The 11,377-nt window shown below is 45.0% G+C and overlaps 1 protein-coding gene across 1 annotated transcript in view; it reads right to left on the reverse strand.

The window, feature by feature from the left end:
* Nucleotides 1-11,377, reverse strand: part of PREX1 (phosphatidylinositol-3,4,5-trisphosphate dependent Rac exchange factor 1) — an 824,667-nt gene that overhangs the window by 532,295 nt on the left and 280,995 nt on the right. Inside the window, exon 4 of the mRNA XM_085619426.1 lies at nucleotides 4,772-4,894. Coding sequence (XP_085475552.1) covers nucleotides 4,772-4,894 — 123 coding nt within the window. The remainder of the gene's footprint in view (nucleotides 1-4,771; nucleotides 4,895-11,377) is intronic.

The raw sequence follows: 11,377 nt of genomic DNA on the forward strand, positions 1-11,377 counted from the left end.
CATACCGAGACTTACTGGTCCCCCACTTGGCCGACCTCTCCCAACATGTGGTCGAAACGGGCTCCTTTCCCTCGGAGACTGATGTGGCCACTATCGTGGTCATTCCAAAGACCCAGCCACCTTCTCTCTCCTGTGCGGACTACCGCCCGATTTCTATCATTAACACCGAAATTAAGATCTACATCAATGTCCTGGCTCAACGTCTTCATCCCTTGTTACATGAATTGATCCACCCGGATCAATGTGGCTTCATGCCTGCCCACGGCACTCGGCACTGCATACGGCGCCTCCACCTTGCTTGGCCCATCTCTGTCTACTCACCCCGTACCTGGTCCTGCTGCTCATCAATTTTAAGAAGGCCTTCGATACGGTTGCATGGAGTTACTTGGAGGACGTTCTCATCACGATGGGATTCGGCCCCCATTTTAGACGCTACATCCGTGTCCTGTACTCCAACCCCAAAGCAAGAGTCCTGACCAACGGTGCCTTCTCGGAGGCGTTTTACATCCGAAGAGGCACCCGTCAGGGGTGCCCTCTCTCGCCGCTCATATTTGCACTGGCGATGGAGCCCCTGGCCTGCCACATACGTAATGATCCACAAATCCAAGGGTGGTCCTGGGACCCACACCAGGTCGATAAAATTGCCCTATATATGGACAACGTCCTCCTTTTTTTGGCCCACCCGGAGAATTCCGGCTCACGCTGTCTGGAGGTGCTCCAAGCCTTTGAGAATGTCTTGGGCCTGCGGCACAATCCGGCAAAATCCACTCTGATCCCCCTTCATCCCTCGAGAGCCTGCTTCGACTAGCAATCTAACATCCCCCTACGGAGGCAATCGTTTAAATAATTTGGGATCTGGGTGACCCTTCTTCCGGAGCTGGAATGGGTTCTCAACCTTACACCCCTGGTCACGAAAGCCAAAGTCGACCTTAAGTGTTGGCAACCCCTCCCACTCAACCCCAGTGGAAGAGGGGGACTTTTTAAAATGATGATCCTCCCCTGTTTTTTATACATTCTTCAAAATGTCACCTTTCACCTCCCGGGTAGTTGGTTCGGTGAGTTTGATGGGGTAATTACCAGGTTCTTATGGGGTGGCGGAAGACCGCGCATGGCCTTGGCTCACTGCTGGATACCTCCCTTTGACGGTGGCATGGATGTGACCAACCTTCACCTTTACTACTTGGCCGCTAGACTCATTGTCGTCCACGACTGGTTCACTGGAGGCTGGTGCGACCCGGCTTATCGAACCGAGCTTAGAACTATGGAATTCCCACAAATCCAATCGTACTTGTATGGTGCCCCCATTCCACAAACTATTCCACTTATCACTAGGGTGGTCCTAATGGCTTGGCGCTCTGCTCTGCGCTATACGAGACGGAACCAGAGGCTTACCCAACATACACCTCTGTGGTACGGCACATGGCTGCATGAAGCATCGGCCCTTCAGGGTTTTCAGCAATGGGATCAGGTCAGGATTTCACTCCTTGGGGACATTTGGCTGGGTGACCACGTCAGGGCCTTCTCCGACCTGCAGCAGTGCCACTCCCTTCACACCACCCAATTTTACAAGTACCTTCAACTACGTCGCGCCCTCACCACGCATATTATTTCACCAGGCACCTCACTCCCTGAGTTTAGTCCGCTAGAAGCCCAGGCGATGATGGGAAACCTGGGTAGAGGGGGGGGTTGTCGAGGATCTACCGCTCCCTCGTGAACAATGGCCCTACTACCTTAGACTCACTGCGAACCCGCTGGGAGGGATGGCTGCGTTCCCTAGAGGAAGCAGACTGGCAAGACGCCCTTATGGCTCCCAAAACTCTGATGACCTCTAAGCTACGTCTCATCCAACTTTATTACCTTTACACAGCATACCTCACCCCCATGAGCTTACACAGGGAAGGGCTACGCCCCTCCCCAGAATGTACACGATGTGGCCACGTCCCGGACGATTTTCACCACATGGTCTGGCTGTGCCCTGGTCTCGCTCCATTCTGGTCGGGTGTGGAATTAGAGCTCACACAGACTCTGGGGTGGCAGGTGCCTCATTATTATGAAATCTGTTTATTGGCATTTCTTTAGTTTAAAGCAAATACATTGTACACTTTAAGATCCGGCTGGCTAACATTCGATATAAAAGCAATGATACATCTCTGGTCACGTGTACATTAATTAGAGGGAGCGGGTTCTACACCAGATCTCTAAAAAGGAGGAGTATCTCGGGCCTCTCAACTTAAACCACTAACTCAGCATCCCCCTCGTTATTGTATCATTGAGTGACCTCCCCAGGGCAAGCCTCTAGTATTTCGCCCGCTCACCCCCTCCGTGCTCCCATAAACAGTTATTTAACCATAAGGAAATAGGGCAGAACAACAAATGCCCAGTTAAAACAACAGCAGCAGATTCCGGCCTTTGCTTCAGCATCCCCCTATTCTGTCCCTTGCTCCAACCCCCCCACCGTCCCCCCGCCTTGGGGTGGCAAGTCCCTCATGATCCTTTACGCCTTCTCCTGGGAGTATTTGATGGCCTGGACGGCTCTAGAGCCGATAAACGCTTCTTGGGCACTGAGGTGGCGGTGGCCGCGTGAGATATCGCAGCAGCTTGGACGCAGGCCAAAACCCCTACCATACGTAAGTGGCGGCGGGGAGTGGACTGGTGTGCGGCCCAGGAGGAACCCCTCTTCGAGGCCCGGGAATGTCCTGAAAAATTTGAAAAGGTTTGGAACAAGTGGCTCAATCTACTGTTTTGAGTTCTGTGCTTATTTTTCTCCCATATCGTTACATTGTTTTTACACGAGGTGGTTTGTTCGAGGGCCTTACATTTAGGCCGGGTCTCCTGTTGTCTGACGTTGATGGACTTGATATATTGTGCACTTCCATGCTGTCTTTGTATGTTTTGTTATCACAAATGAGAACTAATTTGATTATCAAAAAAAAAAAAAAAAAAGTCATGCATTCATAAAATACATGCACCAAAGACTCCACCTGTCTATGGTCAACATATTTTAGCATTTTTTTTAAATTTATTAATATTCAGAGCCAAACAATGTTTCCTACGAGAGGCTTAGGCAATGTTCATGGGGCAATAATCCATGGATAAACAAAGATTCTGTTGTTTCAAACAGGACGGCCCTTTCGTAAACAGGCCTCTATCTTCTGTCTGTAGGAGTGCAGACAGATGCTTATAAATAACATGAGGGAATATCATGACTGAGGAGTGTGGGCCGACATGCGCAGTGACAGACGAAGACAAAGAAAAATGATGGAAACAAGGATAAAACAAAGGGAGAGGGACAAGCAGAAAAAATGAAGATGAGAGAGAAAGGTAAGAAGGAAAAAGCAAGGAAAAGGGAAAAATGATGGACACATAGAAAGGGTAAACAAAGAATGGCAGGAGGAAAAAAGGTGACCGCAATTAAGGAAACTTGGCAGACAGAAGAAAAAAAGGTAAACGTTAGGTCAGAAAGGTGAATAAGGAATGGATGGATGGATGGAAGCGTGAAAGTATGGATAAATGGAAGGGAAAACATTGGATGGAACAGTGAAATGATCCCCAAGTGAAAGGGTGCATAGAAGTATTGAACAATGGACCGATGGAGAGGAGTGAATCAATGAATGAGTGGAGGATGCAAACATACATTAATATATTGATTGGTGAATGAGTGAAAAGATGGATGCATGCATGAGAGGATGAACAGATGGAAAAAATGATGATTCAATGGGGCAGGTGGATGGAAAAAGTAAGGGAGGGACAGGTGGGTGGATGAATAGATGAAAGTGTGAATGTGTGGATGGACAGATGGATAGAAGTATGCAAGAACGTGTCTAAGGAGGGTTGGGTTTGTTCATTTTACATGCTTGTTGTGGCCAGCGGTAGTTCACGTGGGGGGCATTTTCTTTTCTGGCTATTCCCTTGGTTCTCAGTGTTTGTCACAGTATATCTTGGGCAAATAGTCAGTGGTCCAGATATACCAAGTAAAAGTAACCCAAAGAGGAATACTGGAGAGAATATAATTCTGAGAGGTCATCTGACCTGTACCTGCAAAAGGGAAACAGTGGGAATTGTAACATGCTATGTACTGATCTACATTTTCATGTTCTTGTTGGGTTGAAATGATGAATTCCTTGCATTTGTTTTAATGTTCATTGCATTTTGAAGTACCAAGAATAGAGCTCAGACCTGGGTGACTTGGCCCTTTCTTGTCCCGTCTCCTCCCAATTCATAGTACTTGAATGTTTTGACGGCCAGTAGCCTCTTAGACCTGGATTGTGGTTCACACATAACAATCTTTTTTACACTCTAGCTTTCTTATGGAAAATGGGCTTTGTTTGACCACTATATAGGCAATGCATGATGCAAATTCTTTACCTTACTGCACTAGGTACTCTGTGGGGCTGGTGCTTGCCACACATTTTGCAGTGCACACTGCTAGTTTCCTAAAAGAGAAGAATGAATTCAAACAAATGCAAGGGAACTTATTTTATGTAAAATGAAACGCCCAGCTTTTCCGCATATCTTCTGGTGTGACTCTTTCTGAACTCTTGGGCTCACGCAGTGACGCAGATTTCATTGTTTCTACTACATTTACAAAGCCTTTCCCACCAAACCTGGAAGCACTATACAGCTCCCTTTAAACACAACACTTTGCTGTGACAAAAGCAACTGGCACTTCTAGATAAGTCTGGGCCCTGCTCAGGCAGCATTCTGCAGGCTTGATTGAGAGCTAGCTGCCAGGAAGCTGGCCTAAGAGATAGCATTCAAGCATTGTACTCACAAATTGTAAGAAAACATTTCCAAGTTCGTGCTGAGAGTGTGGTTCAGGCTGTAAGTGGAACTCCAAAGCTTCCAGGAACTTGGTGTGAACTTCAAGTATGTCTTCAATGTTGGAGAACAAAATCTTAAATAAATTTAAAAAAAAGAGGACATTAAACATGCTAGTTTAACATAGAAACAGTGCTCCAGGTTTATGGTATTTATTTTATTGACATTTCCTTTTGTACACTTATATTTTGCTAAATGTATCTGATTTATGGATATTTATTTTGAATTCGTGAACAAAATGATCCTGAAGCTTGTATAGTTCCACCGTTATTTAACCAATACACAGTCAATTCTATTCAATTAAACTTTATTCGGTTTCGTGTATTAAAACCATAAAAGCACAGGATACAAAAATATGATACATACAATCCACACGAGGACATACCCGGTTACAAAGTAATATATGCAGATTAAGACATTTATGGTTAACATGGTTCTACAAACACACGGATGGTACCTGATGGGCAAATAATTCTAGGTGATACAATAGGACCATGCGCAAGATCAAGTTGTTAGTTATACAGGCGAGTGGAGCACGATAAAGTGCATAATGTCAGGAGTAATATGGGGGAGCAGGCTAGTTAATCACAGCTCGTCCTAAGCCTGATGGCGGATTTTAGAAAGTTAAGCACATAAAAGACAGTATTACCAGTCAACATTTGTAAAAAGATAAAAGCAGGCCATATCTGCCTAAAATTGGCCTTTTTCCGAATGGGAATTTAAAAAATAGTTGAATTCCTGACAGGTTTCAATATGAACATCCACAGATAACAATTCAGTACACTTATATTAAAGATGCACATTTTAGTATCAACCTAGTGCATATCTACTGCTTTTAAGCCTCATTACTAAAATGTTTAACACCCCTTTCATGGTCAATCACACAGCTATTAACCTGGCAGTCATGTCGGACAGCATATAGAATTACACAATAACAACCTATTTTTCGTTTTCTTCTAAAAATAAAGACAGACAGGAAACTAAATAGTTTTCTGTCTGTAGTCATGTGTAAGAATCAGTAAAAACAGAAAACAGGGAGCCTTACATACAGCAATCCGCAAATTTGATCAATTTTGAGAAATGTAACTTCAGACACGCCACACAACAAAATGTCCAATGTTTGGATGTAGTGGATGGCAACAGCATGAGACCGATTCATTTGTAAACAGAGTTAAAGCAGGAGTAAGCTAACATCTATGAAATCCAAAGAACCGTTCAACAAATTCGGAAATCAATGAATGTAGTAGGCATTACTTGCAGTTTTAGTACATGCTTTCTAAGAGTTCCAGAGTGGGGTTAAAGGGGAGTGCGGGAACAGGACGCAAACAAGTAAAAGGAGTGTGCATGTGTGTGTTTTAAGGGATAAGGGTAGAACCATAGTTATTAATTAGACACAGGCAAAGTTTTCAATACGGCGGCGTAATCACACGTAATTATTGGCATTTGTGTTACGCTTGTTTTGCGAAAAGCCCACAATTATGCCTTTATGCCAGGTTCATGCTTAGGCAACCAGAAATACTTAATGTGCGAGCATGAGAGCAAATGTAACAAGCAGAATGTGTGTAGCTGCCGTTATGTGCGATTGTGCACTTTTTGTATAACAAAATGTGTTTTTATTTCCAAAAAGGAAGCTGTTCATGCTAAAAAAGCAAGATTCCGCCTCTCACGTAATTTCCCCGATATTTCACATAATTACACTAGAGGAAACAACACAAATTTTGCAGCCCTTTAGATGCTAAAAAGGCCTACTGCTCACAAACTGTAGGATATAAAGGGTTGTTAACTGTTCTCATCATTATACAACTTCATCTTGAGCTACACAGCATAATTGGGATTTAGGCTTTTAACAGCTGTTATCACTCTGTGCAAAGGTCAATACAGCTTAATAAACACATGTAACGTCAAATCGATAGTGGTTTGACCAAATTTCTCAGAAAACAATCTATAGTTAGAGGTAGGACCAGCGGCGGCTATTCCGCAATGGCGGAGGAACGTCGCCCCACTAGCTGGAAAAAAATAAATAATAATTTACTATTGTTTAATTTTTCAGCTGCTGGCTCTGAGCCAGTGCATGTAGGGAAGGGTGAGCCGAGCCATGGGAGGGAGGAGGAGGAGTGTTGTACACTTCTAAGTGTGCACGTCTGTTTAGACGGCTGTCCTACACTGCCAAACAGACATGCGCAGTTAGGTTTCTTGAAGACGGCTGTATTCTACAGCCAGGTTAGAGAAAGGCATAGACTCCCTCGGCTCGCTCAGGCCAATCCCCACGCTGCTCTCATAGTATGAGAGCAGCATCTTGATTGGATGGGGAGTACGTTGTCCCAGGGACTGCCGGGAGCAGCAGAACGGAGGAGCACCAAAGCATGAGGTGGTCGCATGAACAGGATATTTATTTATTTATTTTTTAAAATTCAACCCCACCCCTCACTCCCCGTCTGCCGCGCCTGCTACCCTGCCACCCACCACTCCATAGTGGCATCAGCTGTGGCTGGGTATGACTCCAAAAACACTACACTCAGTGTAAGCACTGACCAGGTCCAACACTTCCATAGGAGGAAGCAAAGCCATGGTGTGCTCTGTAGTGGTGGTGCCAAATTATTGTCAATATTTTGTTGGTGGAGCGTTGAAATTTCTCGCACCCTTCTTTGGATCGAGAAGGAGCAGCCGCAACGAAAGAAAGAAAGAAGGGCTGGGGTGGCAGTGCTTTTTATTTTCCATGAGTCATTAAGTAGTAATGACAGACCAGTTCCACAATCATTAATGCAACATCATTACCATTGTTTTAAATCCAGAAAAATTAAATCCGAGAAGAAAATATAACTAGTCAGATAGAAAGATCAGCATCAGTTCCTCCAAGAGTCGAGATCCTGTTGCAAAAACTGAATGTGAAGTTGGAGGCTGATAATGGAGTGTGACTGTAACACAAGATTACTATAAGAGTGCCACGTAATGCTGTTTTGTAAGAAGCAGATGCAGTGCAGGTGACAGCTGACAGGAGCAGCATGGCACACACTATGCCTGTGGAGTGACATCACTGGAAGGCAGGAGTTGCCTACCAGTCTGCTGCACATGAGATCTCCGGCATGGCCAGGCTGTGTTAAATGGGCCTGTTAGTCAGAGTTTTGCTTGGCACAGTCTGGTAACGTTACAGAGCCCTCCTGTTCTGATGTTATTCCTGGCCTTACAATTTCCTGTTCTCCTCAACCAATTGAAATCACAAGTATTATTGGCCTTTTGGGAACTATTTAAGATTTCAGTTCAGGGGGTTAGAATTCTTCTGGACGTAATTTGATTATGAACATTTCTTTTGGCGACTTTAACTTGAACCTAACAGGGATCCCTCCAATCATACGGATCTCTGAACATGAACAAGTGATTCAAAATGTTTCACAATCTCTCTCTGGGGGACTTTTAAATTCATGGAAAAATTGGCATCTGAATAGGATCGAGAACCTGGCCCGCTGTTCCACCGCAGTACAGTTTATAAGTGTCCTCATTACTTTCACAATGTGGTCTTCTGGAGAGGTAGATTTGCAATAGTAAGAATGCACGGCTCTAAGACATATTGTTCTGATTGAGAAATGGTTTAATATAGGTCAAATACCAGACATTCGGCATAATAGATGCTGCAATTTCATGACTCTCCATTTGTTCAGAACTCTTAGCAAGATGCAATGCACTCAGCAGCCCTGAGAGTGGCACTGATGCTAAGATTGGAGTAGAGCACTGGAACGTTGGGAGTTCCACTGAAGACAACGGAGTGGCTCAGGCCCCTACTGGCTGGTTTCAACACCTGCATTCCAATGCTCGCCTTTCTGTTTCACCCTTTTTAATTTAGAACATTCTGCCTCCAGTTGTGGAATGTTCTAATAGTTTTATGGCGCGTCTGCCTCAGCTTAAAATGGCTGTTGATAGCCATCATCCTTGTTATATGGCTTCGTCTGTGACTCGAGTCTATAACTTGGTCCGAGCCTTTAACAACCGCCATTTCTCTTGGCAGGAGGCCGTAATGCTTAATTAGAACACTAAAATGCGGAGAGCTCCACTGAAGAAAATTAAGTGCCTCAGGACCCATATTTTATGGTGTAGGTACAACCTAACATTCAGGTGTTTGTCGTTCTGTATAGTTTAGAACATTCTACCATCCTTGGGTGTAAGGTTCTAATAGCACAATAGCCTATCTTGGGCATTTAACTTATTTTTGGGGACTTAGAAACCATTTTTGCCCAAAGCGGAAGGGCTATAAAGCTTAAGTGTGTGCTTGTTACCAAGGGTTAGAGTGCCCTCACACTAAACTTACAAGATTAATGACCTAAGATATCCAATAAAAAAAAAAGAACAAAATAGAGTTTGTTAATTTTCCAGAAGCAACAGATGGTTATAAATAAACCACAGGTATCGATGAAGGGAGTTCCCGGTTTTCGCAGTCAAGGACGATGAATGATTGCCCACCATTATGCAGTGTCTTGATGTTGGAAATGTAGTGTTCTGCTGGGGTCACCTCTCTTTCTTTAAGTGTACAAAGACAGCATGGAGGGACAGAGGCACCCTGGACTAAAAATCCAAATAGTTCTCACGCCAGGTTTTGTCTGCGGAAGATCTCCCATCATGTGAGCTGCTCCTTGTTAACACGTCCAACCCTTCTGTGTGTTGGCATGGATGTGGTCAAGAAGTGTACATGCTTATGAACCCCCTGCATCCCTTTACTGACTGTCATGTGGAAAGTGCATCTGTGACGAGGACGCTCTTCTCATGGAGGCCAAACCGCCAGCAACGGGAAAAGAACACTTTCCCCCTTACCTCTCTCCATGTCCCCTTCTGTATTCACAGAGTGTATTGCCGGACCACTGTACCTTTAAATCCGTGACAGTTCCCGGTCACGTGTGGGAGTCAGATGACCCGCTAGGAGTTAAAGCGGAAGACGCTGAAGGAGAGTTGCTCTCGTCGGGAATCACGGAGGATCGCGACTTCGGAGAGGAGAGGTGTTCTGTGCAGACCTTCATCGTAAGCCCTGTTGGAGAGTCGAGGACCTGGAACGGAGGGGAGCAGTTGCCGCTGGGGGAAAAAGTCCGGAGCCCGAGCCGTGCAGGTGGAGCCACAGACAGGACGCCAGACCCTAGCTGGCAACGCGTGGAAGCCATCCACGGTCCTGGAGGGTCGTGGCTTCACAAGGTACGGGGACGTCTTGGTTTGGTGTGGGGCCGTACCTCAGACAGTTCTAAGGGGGGGGGGGAGCGCTGGGCATAAGGGGACTGACTGACATTGTATCACCCCTAGTTTTCCCTTTTTAGACGCGCACCTACTCACTGGTGATGGAATCGGGGGATATGTCCTAGCACTCCCCCGCTCCTCGCGACCATTCTTAAGAGAAAGGACATTGTCCTTACAGGGTCTTTCTTTCTCTTTATTTTTTTTTTATGTGTCTGCCATACCCTTGGGAGAGCATCCTTCAAGAGCCAAAAGGGTGGAAGGCGGAAGATTCCACATTGTTTCAAGCACAAGAGAATGAAGACGTGGGAACTCAACTACAAGTCCCTAAATTCCCAGCTTTGAGCTGTTCAGAATAAACCCTCTAGTGTTAAACTTAACTTTGTGTCCTGGTCTGCTTCTCCACCGCGCCCCAGCATCTTAACAATGATGTTGTCTAAAAGGAGCAGCTGAAAGTGTGGCAGTCCAAGAAAATCTTGTGTGATGTGGGCACCTTGGCCTTCACCTTCCCGGTTTGTTAGAGGGTTCTCACAAACTATTTAGTGTGATTTGTGAAACTAATATTTGAATTTATCTTCTGAGACTCTTTGAAGACGACAGCAAGTCTCTCTCAAACAAGGCCTCACTCTGTAAAATGAGTAACCTGCTGCAGTTCAAGTACCATGAACAACAGAGTGGGCACTCTGAGCAGCTCCCAGACACAGAAAGATCTTCTGTCACAATGACTAAAAAGTGATGGATGGAAGGGTCTGATTATTTTCAGCTACTGGGAATTACAGCACAGTCCAGTTCATTATTCTGGTTGATTTGGCAAACTATGTGGCCACAGACAAGTAGCAACCAAAGGTACATGAAACGTGAGCCTGCACCAATTGGAAAAGTCAAGAAAAATGTAAGCTGTCATTTTTAGAGAGATCACAAATTGGAAAAAGTGTATAGGGTTGCAAGTGCAACTGATAGACAATGAGAAACTATGGCATCAGCTGGCTCCCGTGAAAAGGGAGAACACTAATTGTGTCTCATCAGCAAAGAAGCTGTAGTTGAAATACAATGAGGAGTATGGAGGCCATGATATTTCATATGAGGTCAAGTACAGAGCTTTAGGAGTAGGCAGAACCTTCCTGAGAGTGGTGGGGGGGGGGTGCTGGAGCAAAACCAAAATAGTATAAATTTGTCACAGTCGGATCTCATTTCGACATCCTCCAATTTTATAAGCTGACACATACCTACTGCTAAGTCCTGTTCAGTTTATAGTTTAACACTAGTTAATCCTTTTCTCCGAAAGAAAACCAAATCACCACCAAGAGCAGAGTTGGTGCAAGCACTGTTTCTGATTAGAGACTGGAAGCAC

Source organism: Triturus cristatus, chromosome 7 (assembly GCF_964204655.1).
Source record: "Triturus cristatus chromosome 7, aTriCri1.1, whole genome shotgun sequence".
Classification (NCBI taxonomy): Eukaryota; Metazoa; Chordata; class Amphibia; order Caudata; family Salamandridae; genus Triturus; species Triturus cristatus.